The sequence below is a fragment of the Lissotriton vulgaris genome, chromosome 7 (assembly GCF_964263255.1).
Source record: "Lissotriton vulgaris chromosome 7, aLisVul1.2, whole genome shotgun sequence".
Classification (NCBI taxonomy): Eukaryota; Metazoa; Chordata; class Amphibia; order Caudata; family Salamandridae; genus Lissotriton; species Lissotriton vulgaris.
The window spans coordinates 473,668,898-473,685,686 of NC_141695.1; the positions used below are offsets into that span (position 1 = coordinate 473,668,898).

The 16,789-nt window shown below is 46.9% G+C and overlaps 1 protein-coding gene across 1 annotated transcript in view; it reads left to right on the forward strand.

Moving 5' to 3' along the window:
* The window catches only part of LOC147701898 (histo-blood group ABO system transferase-like), a 621,989-nt gene that overhangs the window by 393,151 nt on the left and 212,049 nt on the right, over positions 1-16,789 (forward strand). Inside the window, exon 6 of the mRNA XM_086930527.1 lies at positions 11,046-11,180. Coding sequence (XP_086786653.1) covers positions 11,046-11,180 — 135 coding nt within the window. The remainder of the gene's footprint in view (positions 1-11,045; positions 11,181-16,789) is intronic.

Consider the following 16,789-nt stretch of genomic DNA (forward strand, 5'->3'; position numbering starts at 1 on the left):
GAGGGAGGTCAGGTCAGTGGTATAAATGACAAAAGGTTTTTAGAATAGTCTTATTTTCTGCACGTGAACCGGTTGTACTGGAGGATGAAGTTGGTGTATAGGGTAGCACTGAAGTTTGAATGCCTGGTGTTACCTTGATGAGGCCTGGCATTGATGCCAGGCGAGTGGCGCCACAATGGATGGCTTGTTTTGTTTATGCATAGAGAGAGCTTCGATCACCAAAGCATTTTTGGCATAAGTTTACATTTACAGCTAAACATGCTTCTATTTAGGGCTGATTGGAATATAATCAAGCATTGGCAAAGCCAATATGTTTCGCCTTAAATAAAATGTTCTCTTTGCATATGTAATGATCTTATTACATGTTAGCCAGTGTGAAGTATGAATTAGTGTTTCTATTTATTAATATGGCATGTAAAGAATGTGTGAGTGAATCTGTGTGGGAGTGAATGTATGTACTGCAAAGAGGAACAAATGTCTATTGTTTAAGACATGTTTTAACAAATGAACATTACATTTGACGTGTGGTAAAGAATGGGCTGTAAAATACCATGTGTTAGAGCATATATCAGTTTTGCAGCTAATGACTGCATTTGTTACAGTAGTGGTGTTGTATTTACATTGTAAAGTAGCACTCTACCTTTCACATTCAGTCACAGTGGTGCCCCTGAAATGCGAAATATATGTTCATGGAAGTTGTACTTCACACCTACCTTTTAGCAGCATAAGTAGGGCAACCTTGCATTTAAATGTTTGGAAGTATAACAAGCATTTACAATGCAATGGTCTCAGCATTATTAAAGGTAGAGCTATTGGCATTGCTCATGACTTATTTTTTTTTTAAATCATAAATAAATGGCATAGTCATTTGCATTGCCAATAGCTTAATTGTTAAATAAACGGCATTGTCATTTACAATGCCAATAGCTTAATCGCTCGCAAATGCATAACCGATTGCATTTACACTCACACAGAGCCACACACACAAAGCCACCCACACACACACACAGAGCCACACACACAGAGCCCCCCCCCCACACACACACAGAGCCCCACACACACACACACAGAGCCCCACACACACACACAGAGTCCCACACACACACACCCAGAGCCACACACACACACAGTCCCAGAGCCACACACACACACACACACCCAGAGCCACACACACACACCAAGAGCCACACACACACACACCCAGAGCCACACACACACACACCCAGAGCCAAACACACACACACCCAGAGCCACACACACACACACCCAGAGCCACACACACACACCCAGAGCCACACACACACACACCCAGAGCCGCACACACACACCCAGAGCCACACACACACACCCAGAGCCACACACACACCCAGAGCCACACACACACACACACTCAGAGCCACACACACACACACACAGAGCCACACACACACACCCAGAGCCACACACACAGACCCAGAGCCACACACACACACTGGAGACCAAGCACAGCGAGGGGACAGGGAAGCAAGCACAGCCAGGGGGCAGGGAAGCAAGCACAGCCAGGGGGCAGGGAAGCAAGCACAGCCAGGGGGCAGGGGAGCAAGGACAGCCACGGGGCAGGGGAGCAAGCACAGCCAGGGTGCAGGGAAGCAAGCACAGCGAGGGGGCAGGGGAACCAGGGGGCAGGGGAGCAAGCACAGCCAGGGAGCAGGGGAGCAAGCACAGCCAGGGGAGCAAGCACAGCCACTGCTGTCCCTCCTTACCTCCCTGCTGTACCTCCTTACCTCCCTGCTGTCCCTCCTTACCTCCCTGCTGTCCCTCCTTACCGACCCTCCTTACCTCCCTGCTGTCCCTCCTTACCTCCCTGCTGCCCCTCCTTACCTCCCTGCTGTACCTCCTTACCTCCGTGCTGTCTCTCCTTACCTCCGTGCTGTACCTCCTTACCTCCGTGCTGTCCCTCCTTACCTCTGTGCTGTCCCTCCTTACCTCCGTGCTGTCCCTCCTTACCTCTGTGCTGTCCCTCCTTACCTCCGTGTTGTACCTCCGTGCTATACCTCCTTACCTCCGTGCTGTCCCTCCTTACCTCCGTGCTGTCCCTCCTCGCAGCCCCTCGCCTGCACTTGCTCCAGGATGCTCCTCTCCTCTCGCTGCCTCCTGACCCTCCTCCGCACTCCCCGCCCCCGGGAGAGCAACAGTCACAGCATCGGGCGGAGCAGGGAGGAGCCCCTGGCCGCCGCTGCCCTGGGACCGCCAGTTCACCCTTGCACATGGATTCTCACACAGAGTTCTAATATAGTTCCTTATGGCAACACACCTGTACATGGTCTCTACTCGCTCACGTACAGCACTATGCTATGCTACTGAAGGGTGCAATCAGCACTCTGACTCCTTTGTGAAAGGAATCACTTTGACAAATGGGCCTGCTCTAGATCACACGTCACTCTCTTGCATCCGACACAGTTTGCACGCACGTGGCCCCCTCTCAGTTGTAATGGGCTCCACATCACTCATCACAGTACTCAGTCAATCAATATCCCTTCTCACCTGCTCACAGCATCCTCTGGCTCATGACTGTGCCTACTCACACGTGGGCCTCCTCTCACTTACACCTCACCCCGTTGCTCACAACATTGTTTACTCGCAGATCGCGCCAGGATAGATATTAATAAGACACGGTGGAAAAGCTACAGACTCCAGGCGAAACAAAAAGTTAGAAAAAAAATCTAACTGCCTGAAAGCTATGAGGGGACCACGAAACTGTGTGTTTTTTTAAACTGAAAAAAGTAGATCACCAATGTTTAAAAAAAGATGTAGAAATACAGACTACAGTAGGCTCCTGCAAAGTCCATTTTCGGACAGATCGATGTGTGTCCAGCAGACCCTTCAATTTCCGCTCAGTGCAGAAAGGGCTCCTTAGTGACCTGCGTGCGCGCGCAGAATTCCGGGGTTTTGTTTACAGGGGGTTGCAGAATGGGAAATTTGCATTTTGGGACACCCACCTCATTTTCTTGGCCCCTGCTTGATGGACCACATCGAAACGTTACAGAAAGGAGCCGAGGTGGATGAACTTTATTTTTAGAAAGTTTTGTGAAGATTCATAAAACGCGCTGTTCTCTAATATGGTGGCCCTCTGAAACTCACCAGAGCTCCAGGGAGGGTGGCGCTGGGAACACACGTGTGTGCGCCCCGCAGCGCCAGGATGCCCCAGTGATGGAGTTGCCGCCTTCTGCCCCCACATTGACAAACGGGCGGATGCCTTGCCGGAGGAGAGAGCATGGCTCCCAAACCAGGCAAACTCCCTGCTATCGCCGTCGTCGAAGTGTGCCGCCGGATTAGGAGCGATAGTTAATTTAGCTGCTCTGAGCCGGACCGCGGGGAGCAGCAAGACCAATGTGTGGAAATGGGAGCGGAGGGAGGAGTGAACTAAACAGCTGAATCCCGCCGTCCCCAACCGGTGTGCCAACCAGTGGCTCACGAGCCGGCCGGCACTCCCGGGCCCGCGCCACCCAGGGCCCCATATCTCGCTGTAGGGAAGGAAGGGAGGGGGGGTGGTGGTATGGCAAGTTGGTGTGGGCATGAGCAATCTCACTTCCAACTCCGGCCTAGCGCTATGGGGGACCGGAGAAATATGATGGCCGGCTCACAGGTAGAGACCACCCCATATCACCTGCCCTAAACCACCAAACCGCCTGCGCGTGTAATAGCGTGCATCCACTGCCCCGACACTAGTGTGCCCCACAGCGCCAGGATGCCCCAGTGATGGAGTTGCCGCCTTCTGCCCCCACATTGACAAACGGGCGGATGCCTTGTCAGAGGAGAGAGCATGGCTCCGAAACCAGGCAAACTCCCTGCTATCGCCGTCGTCCAAGTGTGCCTCCGGATTAGGAGCGATAGTTAATTTAGCTGCTCTGAGCCGGACCGCGGGGAGCAGCAAGACCAATGTGTGGAAATGGGAGCGGTGGGAGGAGTGAACTAAACAGCTGAATCCCGCCGTCCCCAACCAGTGTGCCAAGCAGTGGCTCGTGAGCCGGCCGGCACTCCCGGGCCCGCGCCACCTAGGGCCCCATATCTCGCTGTAGGGAAGGGAGGGAGGGGGGGGTTGGTGGTATGGCAAGTTGGTGTGGGCATGAGCAATCTCACTTCCAACTCCGGCCCAGCGCTATGGGGGACCGGAGAAATATGATGGCCAGCTCACAGGTAGAGACCACCCCATATCACCTGCCCTAAACCACCAAACCGCCTGCGCGTGTAATAGCGTGCATCCACTGCCCCGAAACTAGTGTGCCCCACAGCGCCAGGATGCCCCAGTGATGGAGTTGCCGCCTTCTGCCCCCACATTGACAAACGGGCGGATGCCTTGCCAGAGGAGAGAGCATGGCTCCGAAACCAGGCAAACTCCCTGCTATCGCCGTCGTCCAAGTGTGCCTCCGGATTAGGAGCGATAGTTAATTTAGCTGCTCTGAGCCGGACCGCGGGGAGCAGCAAGACCAATGTGTGGAAATGGGAGCGGTGGGAGGAGTGAACTAAACAGCTGAATCCCGCCGTCCCCAACCAGTGTGCCAAGCAGTGGCTCGTGAGCCGGCCGGCACTCCCGGGCCCGCGCCACCTAGGGCCCCATATCTCGCTGTAGGGAAGGGAGGGAGGGGGGGGGTTGGTGGTATGGCAAGTTGGTGTGGGCATGAGCAATCTCACTTCCAACTCCGGCCCAGCGCTATGGGGGACCGGAGAAATATGATGGCCAGCTCACAGGTAGAGACCACCCCATATCACCCGCCCTAAACCACCAAACCGCCTGCACGTGTAATAGCGTGCATCCACTGCCCCGAAACTAGGGGGATTCGGGGAGGCCGTACTGGGGAGATCGTTGGGGCACTAGGTAGTGAAAACACTGGATGTTTCACCAGGCCAACAGCAAAGGTGTCGGCAGAACGGGTTATTAGAACACGATTTGAATCATGCTAAGTCGGGAACCGAACCCTGCTATGCAAAGCGCCGGAGCGCATCGCCCCACATCCCGAGGCTACCCCAGAGCGCTCTGATGCCGAAGTCGGGAGGGCACTTTGCCAGGGGGTGGTTGAAAGAGTTAGACAAAACTCCTTTGCGGACAATGCAGCACGATGAAACGGCTCTATGGGCTTTATATAGAGGACGCGAGGGTTGGCTTCGGGGTGTGGTGGGGCTGCTGCTAGTGCGCTCCCGCTCCGTACCTGTGATCCTGTGCGTGCCTCCTGTCTGGGCCGGGCTGCCTCCGCCTAACTCCCCGGCCATCACGAGCTCCCTTGCAGTAATGCAGCAGCAGGGGCGAGGACTCGGCGACTTCTTGGGGCGGCCGTCGGCGCGAAATGGCATAATAAAAGCGCCGCCATTTTCGGATTCGGGGGGCGTGTTTTGCTGTCCTGAGTGACGGACGACGTCACTGTCTAAAGAACAGCAAAACTTACGCCCCCAAATCCGAAAAAGACGGAGCTTCTTTGGAGGGACGGCTCCCTCCTCCAATGGCTGGCCTCCGTTTAGGAAGCCAGCCAATGGAGGAGAGAGGAGGGTTAAACGACCCTACTAAGAAACATAAGATCTCCTACCGGAAGCTGGAAAGCCAGCATTCCCGGACCGAGACCTAAAAGGATATCCTCCCTTTCACATTTTGTTTAACGTAACGTGTTGTATGCAAAAAGGTCAAAATTGTGGGACACACACTTTTTTGCTATGTATTTATGGTGCAAAGGAAAGAGAGTAAAGTGTTATTTGTGGGGTGATCGAAACTTAAAAAGGACTGCAGAACATTAACGAAAAAAAATTAAATGTGTAATTGGGGTTCAAAATAAACGCAATAGTAGTGGATACAGAGCTGAAACATCATTGCAATCACAAATCCAGAAGTTCTAAAAAAAACACAGAAATAAAGTAAAAACAAAGGCCCTGTTGCCTTGAAAGGAATGAATGTGCAAGAAACGGGTGAAGTTAAATGTAACTCGACTGTGAGTGTGAATGTAAATTCCAGTAAAGCAAATTACAAGTAAGAAGCAAAGACAAATTACAAAGAAGGAGTGGCGGGCAAGTTAAGCAAATGAGAATATGAATGTGTTATGGAATAGAGCATGAAGGACACTGTGAAAGGGAGTTTATATCATAATAACAATTGAAAACAGTGTGAATGTCCAATAAATACCTCTATGTGAACGCCTGTAAGGTTGACCTTTACAATTCAAATCAGTTATGGGAGGCTTAGTTTTTAGTTGTAAATGAACAGATAGGGTAACCATGTGGGCTTCAACCAAACGGAGGAGCAGGATATGGATGGGGTATGAAAGCGCTGTGGTATGTGTGAGTGGGAGCAAGAAACAGAGGAGCAGCGATAAACATGTAAAGGAACTTGTGCACGTTTGTTTAGTTGTAAGCGAATACCAGAGATACCAAATCTAAAAGTCAACGCAGTTACACAGAGCTAAAAACCAATGAAAAACCGAGGTCACTAAGGAGACTTAGAAATAAACAAATTAACTGGCAGCCTTAACACGGGCAGCAAGAAAGGAGCTGTAGAGCAATGGCGATGGAGAAGCACCCCATGCTGCTGCACATGAGGTAGAGAGCACACTTTGCTCAGGTCTGATTTCGCCCTTGCTCTGCAACACTGTCTCCCCGGGATGTTTGCTTGAGCAGAAATGGGCTGGTTTGGCAAGTATAGATGCAGTTTAGGTATTTTACCTCATGCTATGCTTTTCTATTATGTGACGCGCACTTGATGGGCAGAGGGAGCTGCACCTGCAAAAGGAACAAATGATTGACGGAATGCTGAACAATGCAAACATTCACCCCTAGTCACAAAAATCTGGGTTTAATCCATTGTTCTTTAGCTCACCCGCCACCCCTGTTTGGACCCAGCCATATGCAAATCAGTCTTGATCCTGTTCCTCATGGGAACAGTCCAGCCCGAACTCCCAATCCGGGGAGCAGCACTGCATAAGACTTCTATAGCACCAAACAAGTAGTCTTTCCACCACTAAAGGACACTTTTGACCTTGTGCGCATGACAAATGTTTGACACGCCAAAACAAGAAAAAGTGTGTTTTTTATGCTCAGTCGATTTTACCAGATTAGCCCTTGCAGTGCAACACTTGAGAGAGTAAATACATAGGAATCAGAAGAATTTCCAGACTAAACATGTATAATCATCCAGATCTGTACAAGAAACAGCAAAGCAAGAAAGAGGAGAAAATTTCAGTGAATGGCTGGCCGCTTAAAAAAGAACTGATGTAGCGACTACATGGGCAAGGATGATCTGTGGAGCTCTCAGTCTCGTTTAGTCACACACCGCAATGTGGCTCATGCAGAATGCATGATGGACAATATAGCTCTCTGTGTGACAGCAACATGCCAAGAAGCTGCACGCGGAGACAAAACACAGATAACTTCTCACCTCCGAGCAGCTGGAGCTCAGCTGTCCAATTTATTCTGCAGAGCAACTCTGACCGAAGCGGCTTGAATGCTTTAAAGAAAAAAACATATCCAGGCATTGGAGGAAGCCATATGCCTGTTTGCTGAGACAAGCTCCCTTCATCTCTTTTTAATTAAAGAGGTGGAATAATTGCAAGAACCTGAACAAACAAGCAACAAACCATGTGGGACAGGGGGTCAAGAAACGAAAGTGAAAAAAGGAGTTCCACAAAAGTGGATGATAATAGTACTTGGTTGCCAGGAAACTGATAAGAGAAGCACAGGAAAAAAACACGAGGAACAACAGGAAACTGTATGCTACAGACCATTAGAAAATGAGGAAAAGTAAGTGGAAAGGAAAGGATCTATAGAAAAGAGAGGAAAGCAGAGAGGCTTTTAAGATTTATAATAAAAAGAATACTTTCACAAGCGTAGCGAAACAAAAAATAAGGTGCTTGTTGCCCTGGATATACTGTTGTGTAATTGTGTGCCGCAACTGCATCTAAATATGTAGAAGTAAACTGCAACAAGGGATGGTACGTGAGGGGATCCCGTGGAGGGTTTGTGAACGCACACAAATTCATAAGATTGTGGGCATGCAGGGCCGGCTCTAGGGCGGTGCGACCGGTCCCACCGCACCAGGTGCTGACTCTTCCAGGGGGCGCCATGTTTGGAAGTATTTTATGGCTTTAAAAGCACCTGCTGCTGCATTGCTGGCCGCCTCAATTTTCATCCAAAAATAAAAATGTCAAGATAACTTGGTGATTAATGTTCTTCTTGGAGAAAGAAGGAGTTTTTTCAAGTGGAAGTTTTAACTGGTTTTATGATAGCACAGGGAGTTAATGTGCCTGCTGCAAAGAATGTGTACAATGCAGATCACAATGTGCATATGGTTTAAATCGGTCAGTGCTTTTGTCAGAAAGATCCTTTTCTTACTAGCAGTGTTGATGTTGAAATCCTAAGATGGAACAGTGAACTAATAACTGTCATCAAAGTGCTGCATGCAAACTGTAAGGTATAGATTGGAGCACTATGATTTTTTCCTCCCTCTTTCATTATTCTAATGTTTCAAAAAGGGTTCCTTTCGGTAAAACAAATCCTTATTATTAAAGGTAAACCCCGACCATGGGGTTATGTTTGAAATTCTGAGTCTGTGCTTCTCCAAACTAAGCTCTCTTAAACCATACTGTCTACCAGTATGGATGACATGTGACTCACCTTGTGGCGTATGTAACATTCCCTATAACCTGATTTACAGACGTATGATTGATTGTCTCTGTATAATGTGTGTGTGATGTAACTTTGACACCCTAGACTGGTATAGGTGGCGGTATATAACTAATTAAATACATCTGAGAGAGTGGTTATGGAGACTGGAGGGGGCACTGTTAAAGGGTGGCATTGAGGGAGCCTGTGTGGGGGCGCCCGTGGGGGGCGCCAACAAACATTGTTGCACAGGGCGCCTCCAGCGCTAAAGCCGGCCCAGTGGACATGCACATATTCCACTCTGTTCCTTTCCCATCCTGGATGTGATTGGAATTGTACTCTAGAAAAGAACTGGAGTAACTCTCTTTTTAGGTCTGGCAGAGAGACCTAATGCCGCCGATCCAGAAATCCAACTTTTATGATCCGGATTTGTAGAAGTGCACGTGCTCGTGACCGCGCTTCTATCCCCCTGCCTTGCTCTTCAAAGGCTCCCCTTACCATTTGCTCCTGCCTCCCCGCCCACTGGTTCATTCACACTTCACGGCCGCAGGCCGTGACTTGCATCTCGCCCACTGGTTCACACTTCATGGCCCCAGGCCGTGACTCGCATCTCTACTCCCCCCTGGTCTCGCATCGAAGGCAGCAAGCTGTTTACGTTTCTCGGGATGGCGTCCGATTCCCTTGTAAATTGTCGTCAGAGATTTCGGGTGTCAGCAGCTGCTCCTTTGAAACATAGGTTCACTTGTAAACCTCTCATGGATCCTTGATCAGTTTATCTTGGACCCACAGCTAAAGGCTTTCCATTTTGGCGCGCAATTGCTCAACAGCTAGCCTCCTTACAGCTAGCTGCATTTAAATTGCCTGCCGCCCAAACTTCTTTTTGGGAATATCCCGTACAGTAATCGCCGCTCTCCCGTAGCATTTACCCAAACAAATACGACAAGGCTTCATCATATTTAAGGTGGAAACTGGCTCATTCAGCCCATTGGAGGTATGACGGAGAGTGTCTACAAACATAAAACGTGTTGCCGCGTTGGCCTGCTTTGGTGTTAATCCCCCCCTCCTCTCCATCCCTCCACCCCCCCTCCTCTCCATCCCTCCACCCCACCCCCCGCATTTGAAACTCTGAAAATACTAGCTACGTTTATTTGCATCTTCTGGAGAGAAACTTTCATCCTAACTGCCTGCTTGTAACCTTGAGTAGAATTGTAACATGGAACCTTGAACGCTCCACCCTCTCTCACCCTTGTGAATTCATTTCGCATTTAATGTTTTCCAGAACTCTTGGCAGGCAGCATCCAATTACTCTCCCTGGTGATACATTCAGTTTGTGTAAGGTGAGCGATGTCATAGAATGTCTATCGCGAAAAGAACAGTTGATGGACAGAATGCAGGACAATGTCATATATTCACCCCAGTACAGAGATCTGGGCATAAATCCATCTTTTTAGGTCTTGGCCTAACCAGGCAACCCACCCCCTCCCTCTCCAGCGCGCGCCCCATTCTCTCTCTGTTGCCACACGCATTAGTAGGCAGCCCACCCCCCTCCCTCTCCATAACAACAATTGGTTCAAATATGCTCTCTCAATGTTTCAAGCTTTATTACAAATGTCACAAAAAGATGTTAATATTTCACTTCTGTTCTTAGATTTACGTCACAATAAAATACACTGAAAATCTTCACAAAAGTCATTTACAAAAGTTTAAGCTATTGCCATTATAAATTGCAATTACTTTCATTTAAGTAATAATTATTTAAAAAAATTAAAAGCCATTGTTATTTGTAATATCAATACATCTAAGTCACATAAATACAACACATATTGCAGTACAAAGGCTAAAGGTGTCACATTTGCGAAAGTTAAAACTATTGGCATTGTCAAAGACAAAGCTATTAATTTCGCTATTTTCTAAAACCAACACATTAATAAAAAAATTGTCATTTACAAGACCAATAGCTCAAACTTTCCTAATGCGAGACCTATTGCATTGCAAATGCTTGTTATAGTTAGAAGGGGAACAGAAAGCTCAATGAATTCCTGGGGGACTAGAGCAGAAGTCTCGCCACAGGAAAACGTGAATTTAAGCTCTGGGCTACTATTCCTAAATGTGAATGTTATTCCCTGAGTACACCCACGTAAACCTTGTGGAAAATGCAGATGTCACATGCCATTCCCAGTGTTATGCCCAGAAGGCATTGACTGCTGCTGTGGCTTTCAGGGGTTACTGGAGGTTTCAAAAAGTGTTACATGTACACCTGTGTACCAGCGTTTCCCAGTGGTCGGAAGTGGGTGGCTTATTGTAGGCCAGAGGGAAGACTCTGTTAGCTACCCTGCTCTGATAAACTTGCAAGCAGGAGGCTGTGTGCCAGGCAGGGGCTGGGAATGTACTGCACTTGCCGTTCTAACTGCCCTTCTTCTTTGTTTCAGAAACACAAAGGTGATGATCGTCACGCCTTGGCTGGCTCCTGTGGTGTGGAATGGGACTTTCAACAGAGACATTCTGAACCAGCAGTTTAAGGACAAGAATTGCGCCATAGGCCTGAGCGTGTTTGCCCTTGGCAGGTACGATCAGATGTGAAACTATTCCTTTTGCATTGTTTTAACATGATTCACGGGCAATCGAAATCTTTCAGGGAGAAGGTGAGTGCATTCACAGGATACACACCGCATATGCAACTGTGAGCACCTGGAGGAAAATGGCGAGCCTTGAGTTTGTGGAAAGGTTCAGATCATAAGCACTGAACATCTTGTTTCTGAAAAAGTTACAAATTACCCTATCCAAGAGTTTCTTCCCTAACGAAACCACATACTGGACACCCTACTTTCTGATACTTCTGGGACCACGGGTAGTGTCACGGTCAAGTGTGGCATAAACCGGGTTTGGGCACAGCCGGAGTTATTGCTAGCACTGTATTCAGTAGGACCACTGATTTGAAACCAGATTGGTTTAATACCTGATTTTTCTCAGTGTCTTTTGAGCAGTTTCTTTACTCCCAGTGTAAGGCATCCATCCTGGGAGGTGGGGCATTGATTAGTTCTCACAATGAATACTCAGCACTTGGCCTCTCCTCCCTCATGCTAGGGGATTACAGATGGAACCCTGGTACCAGTGAGGAATGGAATAGAACTAGGGGAGTTGGTAATTCTGGCTACAATTCCCCTGCCTGTTACCCCATCAGCCCCCTCCCCTCAATGGGTTCCCCTTAAAGATTTCGGCTGCTTTCAGCAGCTGGTGTCACTGGGAGTTTTATGACGAATCCTGGAGTCCTGGTGGGGTGGTCACTCCTGTTACCAGGTCCATCAGAGATTATGAGGAACTCGAAATGGGGCCCCTGAAGTCTGAAAAGAGCGATGACCGACAAAGAGAGCAGTTTTCAGTGCTGAGAACCGCCTCCCCTGGAGACTAAACTGAGAGGTATCCATTTCATGCACATGGAAGCCTATTTTGGTTAAAGTTCATTACTTTATATATGGCGACCTAACAGCAAAATGTACTGTGCTCTTATGTCAACTATTTAGTCATCCTTTCCTTACACAACATTTGTTAACAAAAGAATAATTAATGCCTATACTGATTATCAGGTGCTCTATAATACTCCGGGGGGGGTCGGGGGGGGGGGGGGGGGGAGGGAGGAGTGCAGGAAGATAGTGCAATGTAGAATGAATAGTACTAGCACAAATAAAAGGCGAAGGGACATGGCTTATAAAATAGCTATGGCTGACTGCAAAGAGACCACATACTGGTGCCTTGCAGAACAGAAAAGACCAGATAACAGTCCAAGGGCCAGATGTATCAAGATACCCTTTTGCGAATCTCAAATAGCGATTTTTAAAGAATCGCTATTTGAGAATTGCAAAATGGTATGTATGTAGAAATTCGCTATTTTTTTGCGATTTCTTAAAATTCCTTAATTGCGATTAGCAAATTTCTAATCGCAATTGAGGAATAACTTCCCATTCATTTCTAAGGGCCAGGAGGCCCATAGGAAGGAATGGGAAATTATTCTCAATTTGCGATTCGCAATTTGCTAATAGCAAATTGAGAATAATTTCAAGGGTGCAAGGGTGTCTTAAGGACACCCTGCTGCACCCCCTGAAATTGACATGTGTGCACATATGGTGTACATACATGCCCTAAGGGCATGTATGATCGTCATATGCCACCTTTACAAATTGCAAAAAGTGCATTTGTAAAAGAATTCACAAATTACCACCAACTACAAGTTAAAGGTAATTTGCGATTTCTTAGTGTGAATTCGCAAAACTTTCTTGTTTGTTACATACCATTTAAGGAATAGCTTTTTGCGATTCCTTCAATGGTAGTGCAAAAGTAAGGAATCGCAAATTTTGCGATTCCTTATTTTTGCCATGCGTTTTTTTTCATACATCGCATTTCCTGTTTTTTTGTCGCAAACGCTGCTATTTTGCGATTCGCAGTGTTTCGGACAAAAAAAACGCTTGATACATCTGCCCCCAAATGTCTGGTTACGGCATGTGTGGCTATGACTCATTCCTACCAGTCTTTCAGAGTGACCTTCCTATTTAGCTTTCACATGTCTGCATTGGGTTGGCCTGCCTCTAAGGGGTGTATTTTAGCTTACTTCCCTCCCAAGCTATGGTGTGCTTGTAAGTGCCTGTGCTAGGTGCAGTTGCCACAGTTTCCTGTTGCATTGTACATCAATCCCAGAATGGTGGCCAGTACACCTGGACTTAGTGTCTGCTGGCATAATGATGGTGGTCAAGGGCATATATGCTTTTGGTTGGCTGCTTGATGGCTTCCACTAAAATTTTACTACGGCCAGCATGGCTGCCATCTCAGGAAATAGATGTGATATTTGACACTATTGCAAGAATAATGCAGAGAAAACGGTAGATCTGCATTGCACTGCCTTGATGATTGTTGAATGTATTGCTGTTGATGGCAAGAATTTAGATTAGTGCTTTACTTGTTGTGCAAAATAGGCATGTAGATGATTACTCTTCTCTCATATTTTTAGCTTGTATCCACACTTGGTTCCATTTTCCTTCAAAATGTGTTCATCTCTGTTGACCCAGGTGCATTTGTCATGGGCCATTCTGCTCTTGATTTTATCTCTCCGATTGAACTGGTGTATTTCCCACTACAATCTACCTGTGTCACGATGAATATTTTGTACTCCTGTGGCTCCGCCGGAAGGCTTTCTAACCTTTCCCGCAGACTACTGACTGTTGTACACAAGACACGGCGCACACAAAATATTGTACCTTGGCAGACAACCTCACCCAAAGCAAACTCCTCCCTCTCCCTTAGTTTACAAAGTATGCAAAAATAACTTGTTGGCCGTCCTTTGTGCTGAATCCTACATAAAACCAAAACTGTGCTCTATTCGCTGAATATCTGACAAGGTAATTCCACCTATTACCACCTTGAGGAAAGTTAACGTTTGTTCTGGTGCAACATTGTTAAGTTAAGAGGCGCTCCGTTTGGTTTCCCGTTGTGCCATGCAGACAGAACGTTACTAAATCCATCCCTGGGTCTGTTGATAGCCTCGCGGGTTTCGAAGATGGTCCATTTCTTTTGTAGCACTTAAGAGGAATGTACTCCTGGCAGCTCTTGGAAATTCACTGAGGTCGGCAAAAATATTTTTATCATACCGAAAGCTGCTCTACTCTTCTCGACCAAATCGGGCCTCCATGGCTGATTGTATATTAACAATTGTACGCATTTGCATGTATTTCTATTTTCGGAATAAATTACTCAAATTGTATTCCATGCTTGCATAATGAGATTTGGCAAACCAGCCAGCGTTTACAGTGATGCACAGATATTCTTTGGAATTCAATATTTAAAATGATGCGTAATGGTTTATTGCCAAAGAAAAAACACAATTATATTTCGAGGTGAATTTAAATGTACATTTTTAACTTTGCGCTAACATAACGTTTAATGTATTAAAGAGTTAACTACTAGGATTATATTACTGTGGATGTTATCTTTTGGAGAGGTTTAAAACCAGTTTGAGGCATTGCCGCCATACACGTGAACGGAGCCACATTAAATGATGGGCGTGGGCATAATTATTCTGCTTCAGGCTTCACCAATGATGTAAAACGCCGCATTAGATATTATGGGGCTTCAGGCCAACTATTAAAATCGTGCTAGTTGCTACTTGCCGAGCGTGCATGCTGGAGAAAAGGCATGTCACTGTTTTGTTATGCATCTATTTGTAAAACCAAAATAGCCCACAACCAGTTAGGAACAGTAAAATGAAAAGAATGTTAATTGTAGGTATTTTCTACTGGTAGCTTTAGCTTTCCAACAGGCCTCATGTCGTAATTTCCTTGAAAACAAGCATTGCCATAGCAATAGGTCTCGCCTCTGGGACCTTATAAGTGTTTAGTTATCCAGCACAATATCCTTGGTGCAACAACATCAACTGTTGCATGGCTAAACACTTATAAGGTCCCAAAGGCGAGACCTATTGGCTATGCCAATGTTTGTTCTCTATTTCTATTGGCTCTAGCAAGTTTCCTGCACTTACCAATGCTTGTTCCCTGTCTGCTTCTCATATCAATTTCCTGTAGCCGAAATACTATTAACATCCTTTTTGTTGGAATTATCTTTTCATTACGTTTATTTATTTATTTATTTATTTTGCATTTGTATGGCGCTCAGCTACCCAACAAGGGTTTCCCGGCGCCTGTGACAGTGAGTTGGATAAAGGAAATGCTGAGTTTGTTGATTAGCACAGTTGTTTCTGAAACAGCCAGGTTTTTACGTATCTCCGGAATTTAGTGTAGCTATCTTCTTTCCGGATATGCAGGGGGAGTGAGTTCCACAGAATTGGACCTCTAACAGTGAAGGATCTCCCGCCAGTTCTTTGAAGTTTAAATCTAGGCACGGCGAAGTTTGAGGCCGTTTGGGAGCGGAGGTTTCTTGTTGGCAAGTAGGGGGAGGCTAAGGCTTGAAGATAGGAGGGAGCCGTTTTATGTTTAATTTTGAACATGTAGCTCAGGGTTTTGAAGCTGATCCGATGTTCAACCCTGAGCCAGTGTAGTTCGTTCAGGTGTTTTGAGACTCTTTCAGCCTTTGGAATCCTTCTCAAGAGTCTTGCAGCGGAGTTTTGAATCATTTGGAGTCTCTTGATTACTGCTAAGTTAGAGCTAAGATAGAGGATATTACCGTAGTCAATACGCGATGTTACTAGAGCGTTTACTACGTTTTTTTGCGTGTCCGGGGGCAGCATCCAAACGATTTTCTTTAACCATTTTATTATGGTGAAGCATAGTCCTGCGACTTTATTTGCCTGCTGTTTCATAGACAGAGTATCGTCTATGATGACCCCTAGGTTTCTAACCTGGGTAGCTGGCGGGGGAATGTTACCCAGCTCCGGTGGCCAATGGGAGGGGTTCCAGAGTTCTTTGTTTCGTCCTAGTAGGAGTACCTCAGTTTTGTCCCCATTTAATTTTAACTGGTTGGTAGTCATCCAGTTGAAAATATTTTGAAGTCCGGTTTTGAGTATGGAAGGAGCTAACAGGTTTGCTTCGGAGAGGGAGAAAATGATTTGGGAATCGTCAGCGTAGGTCATTAACGTTAGGCCTGCGCCATCTGCCAGATCTGCCAGTGGTCTGAGGTACAGATTAAAAAACAGTGGGCTCAGGATAGAACCTTGTGGTACTCCATGTGGAGCAGGGAAGATGTCAGAGCTTGCGATACTGGATTTAATCTGAAAGGTTCTTTCGGAGAGAAAGGACTTGATCCACTGTAAGGCGTCCTTGCGAATGCCGTTTTTCTCTAGGGTGGCCAGAAGAATATTATGTGATATGGTGTCAAACGTCGCACTCAAATCTAAAAGAATGAGTGCGACCGTTTGACCCTTGTCCAGCAGTTGTCGAATTTTTTCCGTCACACCCAGTAGGGCAGTTTCTGTGGAGTATCCTGCTCTGAAACCCGACTGTGAGGGGTGGAGGAGATTGTTGTCCTCTGAGAAATTAGTGATAGCGGAGTGTATGTGCCTTTCCATGAGTTTGGAAAAGGCGGGCAGGAGAGATATAGGTCGGTAGTTCGAGAGAACTGTGGGGTCGGATGACGGTTTTTTCAGTAGTGGGGTTACCACTGCATGCTTCCAGCATGATGGAACGGTGGATGCTTGGAGGGAAGCATTAAGCACGTTCATTATGGCAGTCAAGGG